The sequence below is a fragment of the Polypterus senegalus genome, chromosome 15, assembly GCF_016835505.1.
Source record: "Polypterus senegalus isolate Bchr_013 chromosome 15, ASM1683550v1, whole genome shotgun sequence".
Taxonomy (NCBI): domain Eukaryota; kingdom Metazoa; phylum Chordata; class Cladistia; order Polypteriformes; family Polypteridae; genus Polypterus; species Polypterus senegalus.
Genome location: NC_053168.1, coordinates 91,288,820 through 91,306,816, shown reverse-complemented (window position 1 = coordinate 91,306,816; position 17,997 = coordinate 91,288,820). Strand labels below are relative to the sequence as shown.

Genomic DNA, 17,997 nt, shown 5'->3' with positions numbered 1-17,997 from the left:
GGTTGAATATTTTTTCGTGAGTACTGTACTTTCTTTATACTGTGTATACGAGAAAGTGAAAAGGACATAAGTGTTGGGTTTTTGGAGGTCCAGAGAAGAACTAGGCTCAACAGGATGAGTTATGAAGAAAGATAAGAGCTGAACCCTTGTAGTTTAAGCAAAAGAAGATTAAGAGGAGGCATGATTAAGTGTTTGAAATTATGAAGGGAGTTAATACAGTGGGCCGAGTCTGTTTTATTTTAAAACATTCATCAAAAACACAGGAACATATTTGAAAACTTGTTAAAGGTAAATTTCACACAAACATTAGGAAGTTTTTCTTTACTCCGAGAGCCATAGACACATGGAATAAACTGCCAAGTAGTATGGTAGACATTAGGACTTCAGGGACTTTCAAAACTTGATGTTGTTTTGGAAGAATTATGTAGATAAGACTGGCGAGCTTTGTTGGGCTGAATGGCCTGTTCTCCTCTGGTGTGTTCTAATGAAACATTCCTGCAGTAGATAAATTCCTGCTTTTCCTACTGACTGACTTTGACTTTTGTTGATTATTAATGCAATATACATTTTACAGTATTCATTGTAACATACATGTGTTTATACATTTACAATATTCTTTTGAATTGAAAGGGGTTATTAGTGGTGGTGATTGGAATTTTGAGTATTTATGCCTACCTGCCTTGTGTCAAATGGTTGTATAGGATAGGTTCCAGCTTCCCCACAACTCTGCTAAGGATAAAGCAGGTTTAGAAAAATGAATGGATGGGTTGTCATCATTATTGTTTTAACATTGTTCACTGAAATGTTTCCTTGTTTTTTTTTTTTTTGTCAGTTTGTTTTTTTTTTTTTAGCCATCACCTTACAGACAAAGTTGTAACACTGAATTGTATATTTTTTGTTAGAGAAATGGTGAGATCATTTTTTTTTTTTTTTTTTTTTATTAAGCTTTGTTTCAGATATACATTATAGACAGAATTAAAATAGATGTGACAGCTTGTAGTTATGACATAAGTATTAAGGATAATTTATTTACATTAACGTGCATTAAGAATTTTAGTATTTTTATGGTCACTGAATAGTTATTCTGTATAATTTAATTTTGTTAAAAAAAAAAATCAAAAGCTAACATCTGTGTTCCATAGTTTGTTTATAAAAATACTGACGTTAATACATTATTACTAAAAGACAAGGCTTCTTCTATGATTCTGGTTATGCATGAGCTTATTGGAAAGAAATATTTTAAAGGGATCGATAAAATAAATCTAACGGGAATATGCTGATCCAGTAACATAAAATCGGTGATCCATATTAGCCTAAAAAAAAAAAACCTGATTGGAGTAGCCCTGGTGTTGCCTAATGGGTTGAATGGCACTGTGTACAGTATCCATTGTCCCCTCTGAGTTGTGCCTTGCGTGTGTCTTGGGTGCAAGGAATCCAACTCTTTTTATGTATCTCCCTGTCATTGCCTGGCAGCTGGACTTAAGGTATATAGCACACCAAAGGTGCGTGACCACATCTTACTTCAGAGCTCACACGACACATCATCTTGTATGTTGCCTTGTCATAACACCGCTGCTTATTCACTCAACTGTCCACATTATTGGTTAATGGCACTGTTTTGCTGTTGGTGTTCAAGTGGCTGCCACACTTTACTGCACTGAGACGGAAAACAAATGTCTTTTATATTATTAGCCCACATGCTACAGCATTATTGAGAAATATTGACAAATTAAAAAAATAAAATAAAATTTTGGCTAATTTTTTTCCTTCTGGAAAGTTAACAATATTCAGTCACGTTTAGTAGTTTTTGAGGGTTTTTTTGTTTTTTTTTGTCCGTCCTTATCAGATTCCTGCTATCCTAGATGTATATCATTCTTCTGAATTTCAACTTTATAGCTGAAGTGGAAAATTGTGTTTTTGTTAATGAGTGAGTCCGTCAGGCAATCAATCTCAATATTTGCTGAGCTGGCTACTTTTAGAACTCTGCTTGTTTTTTTGTTTTTGTTTTTATATAAAAAAGAGTGGATTGCTGAGATCTTTTAGCATTCCATTTAATCATTTTGTCACTGCTGGTTGGAATGAAATTATGGAAAAAGGGGTACAAGCAAGTGTCTTAGGGAGCGAGCTTGAAGCCACGTGATCTCTTGTGGTGTTCTTGAAGTATATAGCATACTTGTCAGACCTCCTCTTGAAGAGAACTGAAGTTAAGGCAAACAGAGAAGTAAACTAAATAAAAATTAGTGAAACGTGAACGAACTAAAATGAAATTTTGTTCTCCTCTGCTATGTAGTTTTGATGTCCATATTATAAAGATGTAACAGCACTAGAGTAAATACAGAGAAAAGCAGTTGGACATATTTTATAACTGTTGTGTGAGCCAAGAGGAAATATAGGAGTTAAATTATTTAGTTTAACCAGAGATTAATAGGTTTACATAATTGAAGTATTAAAATGTTGAAGGGAATTAGTACAGTGGATCACCATTTTAAAAAAAAAAAAAAAAAGTTCCTCTATAAACCAGTCACAATGATGTAAACTTGATACAAATTTTGTCCAAAACTTCACACAGAGTACTACAGACACGTAGCCAAATGTACCAATTGGTGTGAGAAATAGTGGCACTTTGGTTCATTCAAAACATAATGTTAGTTTGGATAAAATACTATGTGCAGTGTTAATGGGCTTTTGTGGTATGAGTGGCTTGTTCTTGTTAAAATTGTTCTAATGTCATAATATTCTGTTAAAAGTTTTAAACATTTATTGGAAATTGGCTACTTAATGATAAGCTTTTACTAGGGCACTTAGGAGAAAGCATATGATCCAAAATGATACATGTCAGGGAGTTCTACCTCTTTATGCAGTCCAGTTACCCTTCTGCTTATGTAAACCTTAACTGGATTCCTGTTGGGTAGTTAACTACACACAGTCACTCATGCAACATACTTTTCAGCCCCACAGGCAGGAAATTTATTAAAGTGCCTTTTGTTACTCCCTCAAAACCTCAGCAAGACAAGCCACGCCACTTAGAGAGGAATACACTAAAAACTCCTCTGTCATACTATAACATATGGTGACTTTTTTTTCTTAGACACAGTTTTAATAATCTTAATTTGTTTAACTTAAAGTAAAAATTTGATCTTCTTTTTAAAAAATATTATGAGTGGAAAAGCATTTTCACTATATATTATATATTGTATAAAGTACATTCACAATATAGTTCATAAAAGTAAAGTTCAAATTCCCTCCTTTTGATTTGATAAATACCACTCAGTTCATTGGAAATTGCATTAGTCTTGGCTAAGAATCCTCCCACCAGTTGGATTAAGTGAATGCAATTTAGTTGTTTTAATTTCTTGAGTCATAAAGGAATCCCGACAGTGCAGATTAGTTGAGTTTTTTGCTCAGTCATCACTTTTTAAAAAAAAAAAAAAAGTAAAACCGCAATACAAGTATATGAAATAAAAACTGCAGTAAGCATAGTTTTTACTGCCTCACAAACAACCAATCTAACAAAAACGCAGCAATATTCTTTAGGTAAGTTTAATGGACTTCCCATGACCGTGTGCTGGAAGTAGTGGTACTCAGGAATTTGGAATTCTGTATAGTTGCATCCTGGCCGATGATGATGATGATGCGAGTAACCTTTTACTCTCTGTTTAGATGTTACCAAAATTTTTTCCATCATTTACTCCATATTATATCTGGTACTTTTTGTCCAATTTGTGTTCTAATTGCTTCTTAAATGAAAACTAAAATGTACTTAAAAAAACAAAGAAGCCTATTAATATCCTGCTGTTGAGTTCAAAGGTGGTGGTTTTAGTTCAGTCTTGTGTTGTGCAATAGAATTATTTGAACATGACAGATCATCCCTGGGCATAAGTTTGACTGCAGTTATCTGGAAAGGGCTTCATTACTAACATTATCTTTACTGGTGCTTAATTTATACAGTATATCTGCCTTGTTGCTCCATTTAGCATCAGCCCAGTTTGTGTGTTCAGAAACTCAGATTTAAGGAAATGAGGCTAAATCTAAAGCCCTGTTTTTCTTGTATCAAAAGCTCTGATACAGGTTATGGATGGGTACTGATATGTTGGACAGACTCACAAAAATGAATGTAAAATGTCAATGTAGTAATATGTTGTGTTGGATCAAACGGGCATCTTGAATTATATTCTGAACTGTTGTGTCAAGACAGTCGTGTGATTCCCAAATCCCACACACCCCCCTGACCCCTGTTGAAGCTGTCCTTTGCATTTGAGTTTTTAGATTGGTTTGCTTGCTTTCATTGTCTTTTTTTTTTAATATTGTGACAATAAATATGTTTCATATCTGATTGACTGTGGAAATGGTGGATGTAGGTAATGTATCCTTTGGAGATAGTTCAGTAATCATGATCCAGTGTCGTGTTTTTTTTGTTGCAACTATTGTCTGCTGTTTTGTATCTGGGTAAATCTTTTCCGGAGGTTTGCATGATTAAAGTTCTCTAATTATGAGAACAGTAGAGTTTAATTTTGTATTTTCTGCTTCAGTTCTTTTCCAGTGTTTGTGTAAGTTTCTAACAATTTCCCTGTGTTCTTATTGAATAAATAATTTTAAATTCATGGCTACCACCCACCGTACTAATTCACTTTCTGCTTTTAAACACTTCAGTCATGTTGCCCTTAATCTCCTTTGGCTTAAAGTGAAAAGGTTTCTCTCCTGTGGGCTATCTCTAGTGTTGCAATAATTTTACTGTTGTAATCCTTCTATATAAAAGCGGTCGGGATTGTCCTTCCGACCCGTGAGTGCTACGCAGGCGCGGAGTTTCACACGCCCGTCCATTTTGCAATGAACGATGGGATTTGTAGTTTCGTTTTTCCAGGTAAAAGATGATTTTCTATTCCAGACTGTGCAATATCTTCTTCTTACTTACTATATAAAAGCAGTCGGGATTGTCCTTCCGTCCCGTGAGTGGAAAGCGTAGCGGTATTCCGCTTATCACAGACTTGCTACTTGCAGCTTGCGGTACGAAGCGACATGATGTGAGCAGAGTTCTGGTGCTCCCATCGTTCCCTTGCTTTTGTACGCGATGCGCTGGAAAAATAGACAAAATTATGACTCTGGAAATAATGTTGATGGAGTACAAATGCTTCACTGCGTAGTAAATATCAGGGGGGTTCAAAAGGGCGACCTCAATATAGAAAAAAAGTTTAAATTTCATCACAAAAATAACAAACTACGAGTATTAAAGTAATACCGCTCAAATGCAATATAACCAAATTAATGAGTTTATATAAAATATCAAATTGATCTACATATTGAATTGCCTTAAGAAGTGGTCAACTTAAAAGTCGGTCGCCTTAAAGGGTGGGTCATTCTAGTATTTAGACAAAATGTGAAACGGCATTCCAGCTCAGACAAAGTGAAAACATGCTTGCAGAAAGGTTTGCAACCTTACTAAAAATTAAAATCTCTCTCATTCATACAAGTATTTACACCCTTAATTCACTATTTTGTAGAAGCCATTTGCACACTTGGATTTGGGCATTTATCCCATTCTCTCTAGCAGATCATCTCAAGCTCCATTAGATACAACAACAACAACATTTATTTATATAGCACATTTTCATACAAACAGTAGCTCAAAGTGCTTTACATATTAAAGAATAGAAAAACGAAAGACATAATTATAAAACAAAATAAATCAACATTAACATCGAATAAGAGTAAGGTTCAATGGCCAGGGGGGACAGAAAAACAAAACTCCAGACGGCTGGAGAAAAAATAAAATCTGTAGGGATTCCAGACCATGAGACCGCCCAGTCCCCTCTGATGAGATGGGAAGCATCTGTAAACTGATTTCCTCGGGTCTCTCTGCACATGCTCTATGGTAGTGATTTCCAACTCTGGTCCTGGAGCTCTGCTGTGACTGCAGGGTTTCATTCGGTCCCTTTACTTAATTAGTGACCAGTTTTTGCTGCTAATTGATTTTTCCCATTTTAATTTACCGTAATTGTTGTATAATCATCTGAGTTGTTTAATTTTTTTTTCCTTAATGGGCACCCAAAAAGAAATAAAATGTGAAGCTAGCCAACAGATGATCATCTAAGTTGGGGCCTCATACTCCAACCAGTGCATTTGAAACTTAGAGTGACAAATTGATTTTTGGTCACCTCCATGATCAAGGCCCCTCTTGCCCAGTTACTCAGCTTGACCAGGTCGCCAACTCTAGGAAGAGTCCTAGTGGTTCCAAACAACTTCCTTTACTTTAATTATTGAGGCAACTGTGCTACTGCAAACACTCAAAATTTTAGAAATGGTTTATACTCTTGTCCTGATCTGTGGTTCGCTACAGTTTGATCACAGAGATCTCCATGGTGCTCTTGGACTTCATGGACTGGTTTTTATCCTGGCATACAGTTTCAGTTTTGTGACTTTGTATACTTAGAACTGATTGGACATGATTTAAAGAGGCACACACCTATTTACCACAGTTGGACTCCAATAATGTTAATTTAAAAAATAAATGTACACCACATTAAGATGTACAGAATGTGAAGGGGTCTGAATACTTTCTGTATCCACTGTAGTTTAAACATAATCTCAACTGTCTTGTGCTCCATACATTGTGCTTTATAACTTAACATTGTTTGAATGCTCTTATTACCCCTACGTCCATAGGCTCCAACAGCCTTTTCTGTATTCAGATCTAACTTTTTATTTCCTATGTGTAATACTTGCATTGTATTAAATCTGCCACACATCTACCCAAACCTACAGTATACAGTGGTGTGAAAAACTATTTGCACCCTTCCTGATTTCTTATTCTTTTGCATGTGTGTCACACAAAATGTTTCTGATCATCAAACACATTTAACCATTAGTCAAATATAACACAAGTAAACACAAAATGCAGTTTTTAAATGATGGTTTTTATTATTTAGGGAGAAAAAATCCAAACCTACATGGCCCTGTGTGAAAAAGTAATTGCCCCCTGAACCTAATAACTGGTTGGGCCACCCTTAGCAGCAATAACTGCAATCAAGCGTTTGCGATAACTTGCAATGAGTCTTTTACAGCGCTCTGGAGGAATTTTGGCCAACTCATCTTTGCAAACATGCAAAAGAATAAGAAATCATGAAGGGGGCAAATAGTTTTTCACACCACTGTATACTATCTAGGTCTCTCCAGTGATATTTCAGTTCTGATATTATAGTTTTAGTTTTTTATTTTATTTTATAAAATTAATTTTTTATTTTTATTTCACTCAAGTTTTCAGTGGAGTGAACAATTTTTATTTTTTAGTTCTGTATTTAAAATTTTAGCTTTTATTTTATTTAGTTCTGACTTTTTTTACATATTAGTACCATTAGTTTTTTTTTCTGTTGCAAGACCACAAATGCTGGCCTACACATTTTAATGCAAGTTATGTTTCAGTCAACAAAATACACTCACAGTTCATAATGCCGTTAAACACAGCTTGACTATCGGTGATCAAACAGAGATTAAGTGGCCTAATGAGCATAGTTAGCAAGATCGAAGGTTTCAATCCAAGAAACCAGTCTGTCCTAGCACGTTGCTGTTAAGCTTTAAACAAGCGCGCATCTTGAGAGATTTGTTCACATTGCAACGACATCCATTGCACAGATAGCCACACAGTGAAAATATTTGCTTGACAAACGCCTGTAGTGCAGGTGCACAGACGAGGTCCTCAGCACTATGAGGGGCACCAGCAAGATTGTATGTTAACGATTTCTGCTGCAAGTACTGAAGCAGTGACGTGCGGTGAGGCTCGATCGTGAGGCACTGAATCCTTCAGAATCACATTTACAAATATATGAACCCATATCTTATTCACTATTCAGTTTTCAGTGTGCACATAGACTAATAGTTTCATATCTCATCAGCATTCTTTACACACAGATGGGTAAGGCACCTATTTGGCTGCTAGATTTATAGTAGCAAGAGAGGGCGCATTTTCTCTGCACCATCCTTGTGGTCTGAATTTGCCTTTGAAATTCTACAATTCATACTCATTCAATAAAAATTTAAAGTGTAGAGTGGTGTACAAAACAATTAATTTTGTTTTTAAAAGCTTTTAATTCTGATTCAATACAGACTGTTGAACAAACAGATGACAAGAAAAACAAAAGAATATTTTATTTAAGGTCAAATTTTTATTTTTTAAATATTGGATATTTTTTTTCTTACTCTGACCCCGTATTTTATAAAATTGAAAACCGTTTATGGACACGTTTATTTGTAAATGAAGTCCTTGCACCTATCCTCCTCCACGAAAATCTCTGTCACTTTCTTGTAAAACTCCTCTATTTTCCTTTAGTTTTTAAAGTCTTAATCTTCCATTTTGGCAGTCAATCGGAACAAAAAATAAAAATAAATGGACCGCTGCAGTGCACTTGACTTTTTTGATATTGCTAACTTATTGGTGCCTGTTGCCTCTGCATGGAAGAACAACAGCAACGAGTACCTGTTGGGCTCACATCCACCCCCTCCAATGCGGCTCTGTACTGTCTGCCTTACCTTCTACCTTTCCACTGCGGTTTTATGTCCGATCAGCAAGACTAGGGTGTATAATAAACATGTCTGCAAACATTATATTGACAACATACAGAGAGACAGCAACAGGCATGCGCCAATTGCATGCATCAACCCAGTGTGTGAGGGAGAGCGCAGTCTGAGGCTCAGCTCGTCGCTGCCGCACATTGCGTTTCTCCCCTCTATTTGATTGGAAAATGCACAAGTTCAGCAATTTTTGACTATTAAAATGACCAAAATTATTGGAATCATACAGAAAACCAATTTATAGCACAAAACAATGGACACATTTATTTTGTGTGTGTGTGTTTTTTTTTTTTGAGAGACCACATGTCTGTGTGTGAAGTGTAGTCCTGGTGCCAGAGAAGCACTAAGTACTGATCCAGCTGGTCCTGCACTGAAACTCCGAGAAGACTTCTTCTTGCGTGCGACGCTTGCTTTTATTATCATCTGTGCTGTAATTAAAGTATTTCCACATGTTACCTTCTCACTTGCTACCTGCAAACATCTGTGTAAAACTTGCCATCATAAGCCAATGCTTACTGCTTCAATCCTATGAACCAAATGTGCTCAACAAACGGTCCTTTACGGAAGTTGTGCCTCGTGACTATAGTAAGCCCAAGGTACAAGATCACAGCTTTGTGAACAGTGCAACATAACTGAACGCTCAAAGCTACCTACAAACAACCCCTGTGCGCAACTGAACCGGATTGGACAAAAATGCTATTGCTGTTTTTTTTTTTTTGTTTGTTTTTACTCAGTTTTTGTTCTTGTTTAGTTATTTCACATGTCACTGATTTTTATTTAGTTTGTTTCTCTGTTTGCCTTAATTTCAGTTCTCACTCTTGTAAAACGAAAAACAATATTTTTTAGTTCTAGTTCTCATTTTCATTATGAAAAATCACTGGGGGTCTCATGCTATATTTGGATGTGGTTAAAAGTGAAATTCTAAAAGGATAACGGGTTGCATATAAAAGGGTCTGTATTTAATAAGAGTTTCTGTTGAGCAATATTTAAAATTTACCTTTATCTGAAGACCTTTTCTGGTTTACTTAAACATTCAGTGACATGTCAGAACCTTGTGATTGTGTGCCAGGGAAATCTTTATTCTTAATTCATTTAAAGATACAGTACCACAAGCTTCTTTTATATTCTACTAAACTTGTGCCATATTTTCTTAAATTGTTGTTTCTTTGAGTTGTATTTAACTGAACTTTTGTGAAACACCAATACAGTGTGGGAAAGCATATAATTGTGACAATTTGTAGCACCACAGCCTCTATAAGCTTATTGAATAAGAATTTAGAAATGTTAATAGTTTGTTCTTATATTAGTTTTTGTTGCCTTAAATGGGGAAATGGGTTGATTCTCAAACATTAAAGGTGAGATGAATTCTCCTCAGAAGTATTGCACTTATAAAGGCTAATCTGCAAAAAACAAAATCTATAAAATGGTGATGTCTTAAAGCTTTGTGAGTTTTTTTTTTCTGCTTTCTTCATTCATTTAAACATTTATTTATTCATTCAGATCTGGGTGACTGCTGAAAAACAAGATGTGAAGGCTGGTACATTCTTTTGGCCTGTGTAAGAGAAATTTTCTTTTTTCATGTTTACTTAGCTTTTTGTTTTGCTGATCCATTATACAATTTGTTTTATACAATTTTGAATAATGAACATAGTGGTCATACTGTAAAATAAAGCAAATTGCTAACCATTTGTGTATTATTGGAAATATGTATTTCTTTGTTTTGCAGTGGTTGAGCAATGAAGAAAAAATTTACAATTTTTATAAATTTGTTATAGTTTCCTATCTCTTTTTCATAGCTGCTTTGATAAGACTATCTTTGGTAACAGGGAAAGCAGGGCAGACACCACTTGCCAGACCTCAGATCTTCCACCTCCTCCTGTAGTGCTTGTAGGTGCCAATTTTTAAGATAAACTAGGAGGCTGCCATATGAAAAACCCCCTCAGCTGGTTCCTTATGATTCAGACTACCAACGTGTGTGACTCCAAGAATTTTACTAGTTTAAAAGTTCCTTGCCTTGTCAGATAATTGTAATAAACCTAACCCTAAAGAGGGGTCTCATTGTAATCACTTGTAGCTATGTACACCATATTTATGTTACTAGCCAGTGCATGGAACAAAAACTGTGTATCATTGAGAAAGGAGTTTAATTTGAGGACTTATTCACATTGTTTTTTTACCACTTAATTGTTTGTACCTGTAATGTGTGTGTGTTTTTTTTATTTTTTGTGGGAATGTTTTCTAAATTTTGATTTTGTGCCTCCATGATATTCGTTGTTGATAAATTAAATATCTTGTCATATCCCGATCCAGCTTCATTCACAAACAATAAACTTGAACAGTTGCCAAATAGCCTAATACAACATTACTTTGAAATGTCAGCAGAAAATTGAAAGAAACTCCTATATAGACACAAATAGAATGTGCAAGCACACATGTAGTAGTCAGGCCAGGAATCGAATCTAGGTCTGATACAACATAACTCTTCAGCAACAGCTGCCCAAAAGCAGAACAAAGTAATCTAATTACATCTGGAGAGGGGTTTGGTGTCACATTTTTGGGAAAGGTACAGTATTGACCAGTGGAGAAATGCCCTGATTCGTTTTCTCTGACTACTCTGTGATAGCCACTTCAGTATGTGTTATATTTTTCCATTCTCAAGATGGGTGTTTATGTATGCCAGAAAGAAAAAAATTCTACTTAATACTTTTATGCACCAGTTCAACAAATGTTGATGTTTTTCTGAATTATAATAGTAAGCTAATTCACTTTGTTTATAGCAGATACTAGATATTGGTGTTTTTTTTTTTTCTTTTTTAAAGCACTGCTATTTATTGTCATAATATTACAATAGAAATTTTGTTTTGTGAGATTTTTCAATAGAAAATTAAATTGTAAAGCCTTCTTCCTGAACAGTACCATTTTATGATGGCAATGGTGCTTTAGATAAGAAACCTTAATTTCTTTGTAAACCAAAACTTGTTAAAATTGCATCAAATTGAAGGGAAGAAAAGTATGCATGTCCTGCCTTATTTACTTGAATTTGCTAAAAATGTTTTTCTGTGGTGAGATTTAAGAGTGTATATTCTTACAGTTTGTCCTTGAAAATGTTATTAAAATATCTGGTGCATTAAATTTAATTGTTTCATAATTACTTTGTGTTTGTATTTAATGAGTATTACAGATCTAAATTCAGTTATATTAGTGTTTTGGCCGTTTTCATTTATTTATATACTGTTTGTGTATATTTATTTATTTTACTCTTTCAGTGTGATTCCACTTGAACGTCGTATCCTGACTATGCTTCACTGGCTACATCTCCCTGATTCTGAAAGGTGAATACTGTTTATTTCAGCTTATGTTTCCTTTCTGTTTTTGTTTTCCATTAATCTACCCATTTTCTCATCTATTAAAATGGTAATTACCAATTTCTGGTGTCATGGTCATCACGAATGTATCATCTGTGTTGCAGTTATGGTTTCTAAAAGTTAGTAATCAATATAAAGCCCACAACATTCAGAATCATTAAGTACTATAATGGTTTACTGTTATGTTATTCAGATCTTTTTGATTTCTACTCTGTAGTTAATTGAAAACAAAAAGGATTTTAACCATATAAAGTCATTAAAGGCTTGTCTTCCTGTCAGACAGTGGTTAGCAAACCTTATAACAAGTGCAAAGAATATAAATGCAGTGGACACCTCTTGACAGTATAGAAAGCTTACATATGCATACACTTAAAGTAGGAATTTGTGGATTCTCCAGTTTACCTCACAACATGTCTTTAGAATCTCCACAAGAAACTCATGTGGCATACTAGTTTTTTTCCCCTCTGTTTTTCTTAGAGTGTATCACAAGCCATGTGCTTGCATTGCATCTTTCACCAGGGCTAATTTAGTCATGTCAGGGTAACCTGACCTTCAATATCTGTTTGGATTGGGGTTAACCAATGGAGTTCATGCAAATGAATAACAGAATTAGGGCTGTAAAGCATTAATATAAAGTAATGATGCAGAATTGAACTCTCTCACCCCAGTACAAGCAAGCATCTTTATGTAATGTAGAACTATCTCCTAGTAAAAAGGAGCCACAACCTGTTGTTTTTGCTCTGTTAAACTGTCCACGTATTGTTTGGTTTGAATGAGCTAGAGAAATAGGTTGGAACCTCTCATTTTGTTATTGGTGCTTAATTTTATTTAAAAAGTTTTTAAAGTGACTAAAACAGCAAAAATTCCATGCAAGTTATCTTTAAGTACTACTCTTCATTTTTTCCTAAATACAGAGTGGCGCATTACTTTAATTATAATTATAAATATCTAGAATTTTTTTTTTGGCTAGTATTTCAAGCTGTACCTTTTTTTTTTTTGCTTTTAATAGTGCATACAGTATGTTTTTATATTGATGGAGGTCTTTAACTAAAACTAAGAAAACTGAATTAACATTGATATCTCAAAATGCATCTCAAGATATGTTATCAGATCAGTAGATATCTAATATGTCTCGTTAAAGATACCGTAAATTTAATTTTCATACCTCACACTGACCAGGAAGACATTTTTCAGAGACCTTCAAATATCTCAGAATGTATTCAAAACTTAGTAAAAATGCAATCCAAGATATCTTATCAATTTTTTGTAAAATTTCTTGTGTTTTCAATAATATGTATCTGAGATATCCTGAAAGGAGTTTCAGATATCTGAAAAGCTCAACCTTTTTGGATATTTGCAGTACATTTTAACATTTCTCTACATGGTAATTTAGTGAGCTAGAGAATGCTTTCCAGGACCTGTTACAGATATTGTAAATAGCCTCAAGGCTGTAATGTTTAAAGAAATTCTAGCTTGTAATTTATATGCTTCATGACCAGCCTTGTCTAATGAGCTGTCGTTTTTGTGAGTTGTTTGTTGTTTCCCGCTGCTGGTTTTAAAATTTTGAGACCGGTTAAAATTTACAACTACTTCAAAGACAAGCAGAGCACAAAAGCCATAATTATTCCTGTTTGTTATTATCAAATGGTGTTCGTCTTGTCTCCACCAAATTAGTCTGGTTTTGACAGTTCCTAGGGGCTTTATGCTGGAAAAACTGTAGGAACTACTTTTGTGTTGGAATCTCTTTATTAATCTTTTGTAGTTGGCGCGGAAAAGTAACTGTCATGTTAGTCATTTTAAGTTTATCAATTTAAATTAGCAAAGCAAAACATATGTTCATTTCTAATAAAGAAAATTTATTTTAGGCCCTATGTGTACGCATTCCATTCAGAGCAACCAGATATAGTTGGACACAAGCATGGACCTCTTAGCAGTGAAGTAAGTTGTATTGTCAATTTACATATGATTCATAATAAATCATAGAGTTTAGTCAATTGGAAAGTCATTAATGTTCACTATTTCCATAATGACTTTCTAAATAAAGTTTCTTGAGTTATTAAACAATTTTTTTTTCTTAAAAAAGAAACGCATACAGAAGGCTTAATTTCTAACCACTACCTGTTAGTCTTGAGTGGCATAATGGAATAAGTGGAAAAAGGTACTGAACCTACAATTTAATACAAATAAATGTTTTACTTATCAGTTGTCTGAAAACCAGTGTAATTTTTTTTTTTTTTTTTTATCTTTTATTGAATGTATTTAAAGCATGTAACATTCCATACAATCAAGTCCAACTTTTTCCTTAATATGAAAATTGTTTTACTCCTAGAAACTGGCTTATTCTTTTGTACTTTAAACAATAAACCTTTGAAGTAACCTTTCTTGTATGAGTATTAATACAGTGTGGTTCACAAAATGTATTGTTTATTTTTCTTAACCTATACCATATCTCTCTCTCATTTTTTTTTATTGCTATTAACGTTTTTATCGTTTTGTGCACTTCGACACTTCATGTTGTCATACTGCAGTCTAAAGAAATGTAATTTTGCATCTTCTGCTGTTCATAATAACAAAGACATTTTGTAGAGAAAAGCCAAGCAAAATGACACATTTTATTGGTTAACTAAAAAGATTACAATATGCAAGCTTTCGAGGCAACTCAGGCCCCTTCTTCAGGCACGGTACAACACCCTAGTACTAAAGACATTTTGAAAATAATTGAAAAATATGATGTGTAGTGTTTAATAATAGCTTGGCTATAAAAGCATAGCTTGAACTTTATAGCCCGTTTTTACTTATAACTTAGATAGTGGTTCTTTTATCCATGTTTGGATGCTACATGTTATCTCACCATAGACATTTAACAGCTCCATTGCCAGTATGGTGGATTGCTCTGTGTAAAGACTAGGAAGTTGACATTTTTGACTAACTTTGTTTTTGGACACCTGAACTAACTGTGATCCATTTGGGACTTGTGAAAAGTGTGGTAACGTTTGCACTGCTGCATATCAAAGAGTGACCGATGGTGTTTCTGAAAAGGAACTGGCCCTGTAGAGATCAGCACAAGACCAATTTTCATCAAACACCCAGAAAGGTGTCACTGTCCTGTGTCTGTGTTGCTCCCATGAAGTGTCTATATGGTTTTTCCACCAATTACGAAAACAGTGTGCTCAGCATTTGCACTCATGACCACAATTGTTTGGTTCTTTATTTCTAGGTGATGGACTTTCACTGACTTGGTTGTATACATGTGCATACTATTTATAATAAGGGATTTACTTGTGTGCCAATTTAAAATCGCGTTCCAAACCATGTAAGAGATTTGAACATTGTTTTAATGTTTTAAAAAAAAAAGAAAAAGAATCTTAAGCTAGCGTTTATAGTGCTAAGTTGGCAACCAGTATGTACAAGAATATTATTCCTCTTTGCTATAGATATCATAAAACTATGAACAAACAGGAAAAGAGAAGACTGTCAAGTCCTAACTACCAACCAGTGCTGTATCTGTAAACACTGCAAAGCATAAATTTAATTAGGAAAAATGTCTATTAAAAAAATATGTAAAAGATATTCATTTTGTAAATTACTTAAACTATTTGTTTTCCTTATGCTGCCCTAGTCAAGGTTTCTTGCAACATTCTAACTTCCCAATAGGTTTTCAGCATTTTTGTTTTTTTGCGACTTTCTTAAAATTCTGTTGTGCATCTTTTCCTTATGTTTTATGCTTCATTGCAGCCTGTTAGCTGTCTAGAAATGAGCGTATCATCATATGTCTTGTATCCTGTTAGGCTCAGCACCCAGTTTTGCTGATTTGCATTTCAAAAACTAAGTTTTCTAAATTTTTCTGTATGAATTAGTCAATTAGGACAATTTACACGAGAACAGGCCGTTCTCCCTAGCAAAGCTCACCAGTCCTAGCCACATTATCCTTCCAAAATAACATCAAGTCTAGTTTTGAAAGTCCCTAAAGTCTTCCTGTCTACCACACTGCTTGGAAACTTATTCCATGTGTCTGTTCTCTGTGTGAAGGAAAAACTTCCTAATGTGTTTGCAAAATTTACCCTTAAGTTTCCAACTGTGTCCCCTGTGTGCTTGATGATCTAATTTTAAAGTAAGAGTCTTGATCCAGTGTTCTAATTCCCTTCATAGATTTTAAACACTTCAGTCATATCTCCTCTTACTCTCCTTTCTCTCTATTATTAAAAAAAAAATCTTTGGGAGGGAGAGGAGACGTGATCTTCTCGGAAGACAATTTGAAGTCCCATGAGAGACACTTTAGCTCCCTGCTCTTAAAATGAGAAGCAACAAGCAAAACACGCAGCTCACCAGCAGCAGATGATCCAACCACTTCTCCTTACCTGCGTTTAGCCACCCGAAAACAACACCACCAAACACCAACCCCCCCACAACACGAGCTGCAGAGAAGCGAAGTGGCAAAAGGAGACTACTGTACAGGCTTTGAAATGATCATTCAGCGTAACAAGCAGAAAAGGCAGCTTGCAAGCAGCAACAAGCCAGCAGATGATCTGACCGCTTCTCCTTAGTGTGTGTTCATCTCCCCCACCCCCTCACAACGTGAGTGGCAGAGGCATGAAGTGGCAAATGGACAGCTGCTGTAGAGGCTTTAAAATGATCAACGGGCACCAATGCACCATTTGATACCAATGTGCTATAAACCTGTTTACCCTTCTTCCCTACACCAACATTTCAGCCACATTTTAAGCCTTCTAATCTCCTCAGCCTTTCTTGGACTGACCTATAGCTCAGGTAGAACTTAAGAGAATACTACCTTGTTACTTCTGCTCCTCAGCCTGGTACTTAACTGTTTAAATCAGAACAGTAAGTCTACCTTTATGTATGTCTCTTGTTCTAACTTGGACAACAGTAACTGGATTCAATCCTCCTCTGGTCAAGAGCCTATCGTCCCTTGCAGGGAGGTCTTCTACCTTGGTACCAGGAAGGTAGCACTCTGTCTCTGGAGAAAACCAGTGCTTCAATGATTACTGATCATTCAAACATCTGTAGCTACATCCGAAAATTCACAGCACATCACTTTTTCCACATTTTATGTTACAGCCTTATTCCAAAATGTATTAAATTCATTTTTTTCCTCAGAATTCTACACACAACACCCCATAATGACAACGTGAAAAAAGTTTACTTGAGGTTTTTGCAAATTTATTATAAATACAAAAATTGAAAAATCACATGTACATAAGTATTCACAGCCTTTGCTCAATACTTTGTCGATGCACCTTTGGCAGCAATTACAGCCTCAAGTGTTTTTGAATATGATGCCACAAGCTTGGCACACCTATCCTTGGCCAGTTTCGCCCATTCGCGTCGGTGCACAGCCATTTTAAGATCTCTCCAGAGATGTTCAATTGGATTCAAGTCTGGGCTCTGGCTGGGTCACTCAAGGACATTCACAGAGTTGTCCTGAAGTCACTCCTTTGATATCTTGGCTTTGTGCTTAGGGTAGTTGTCCTGCTGAAAGTTGAACCGTCGCCCCAGTCTGAGGTCAAGAGCGTTCTGGAACAAGTTTTCATCCAGGGTGTCTCTGTACATTGCTGCAGTCATCTTTCCCTTTATCCTGACTAGTCGCCCAGTTCCTGCCACAGAAAGACATCCCCACAGTATGATGCTGCCACCACCATGCTTCACTGTAGGGATGGTATTGGCCTGGTGATGAGCGGTGCCTGGTTTCCTCCAAACGTGACGCCTGGCATTCACATCAAAGTGTTCAATCTTTGTCTCATCAGACCAGAGAATTTTGTTTCTCATGGCCTGAGAGTCCGTCAGGTGACTTTTGGCAAACACCAGGTTGGCTGCCATGTGCAGGAGTGGCTTCTGTCTGGCCACTCTACCATGCAGGCCTGATTGGTGGATTGCTGCAGAGATGGCTGTCCTTCTGGAAGGTTCTCCTTTTTCCACAGAGGACCTCTGGAGCTCTGACAGAGTGGCCATCGGGTTCTTGGTCACCTCCCTGACTAAGGCCCTTCTCCCCCGATCGCTCAGTTTAGATGTCCGGCCAGCTCTAGGAAGAGTCCTGGTGGTTTTGAACTTCTTC

At 35.7% G+C, this 17,997-nt stretch overlaps 1 protein-coding gene across 1 annotated transcript in view; it reads left to right on the top strand.

Annotated features, from left to right (window-relative positions):
- Window positions 1-17,997, top strand: part of enpp2 (ectonucleotide pyrophosphatase/phosphodiesterase 2) — a 147,933-nt gene that overhangs the window by 53,968 nt on the left and 75,968 nt on the right. The window contains exons 9-11 of the mRNA XM_039737597.1: window positions 10,063-10,118; window positions 11,829-11,894; window positions 13,793-13,865. Of these exons, the coding sequence (XP_039593531.1) occupies window positions 10,063-10,118; window positions 11,829-11,894; window positions 13,793-13,865 (195 nt within the window). The remainder of the gene's footprint in view (window positions 1-10,062; window positions 10,119-11,828; window positions 11,895-13,792; window positions 13,866-17,997) is intronic.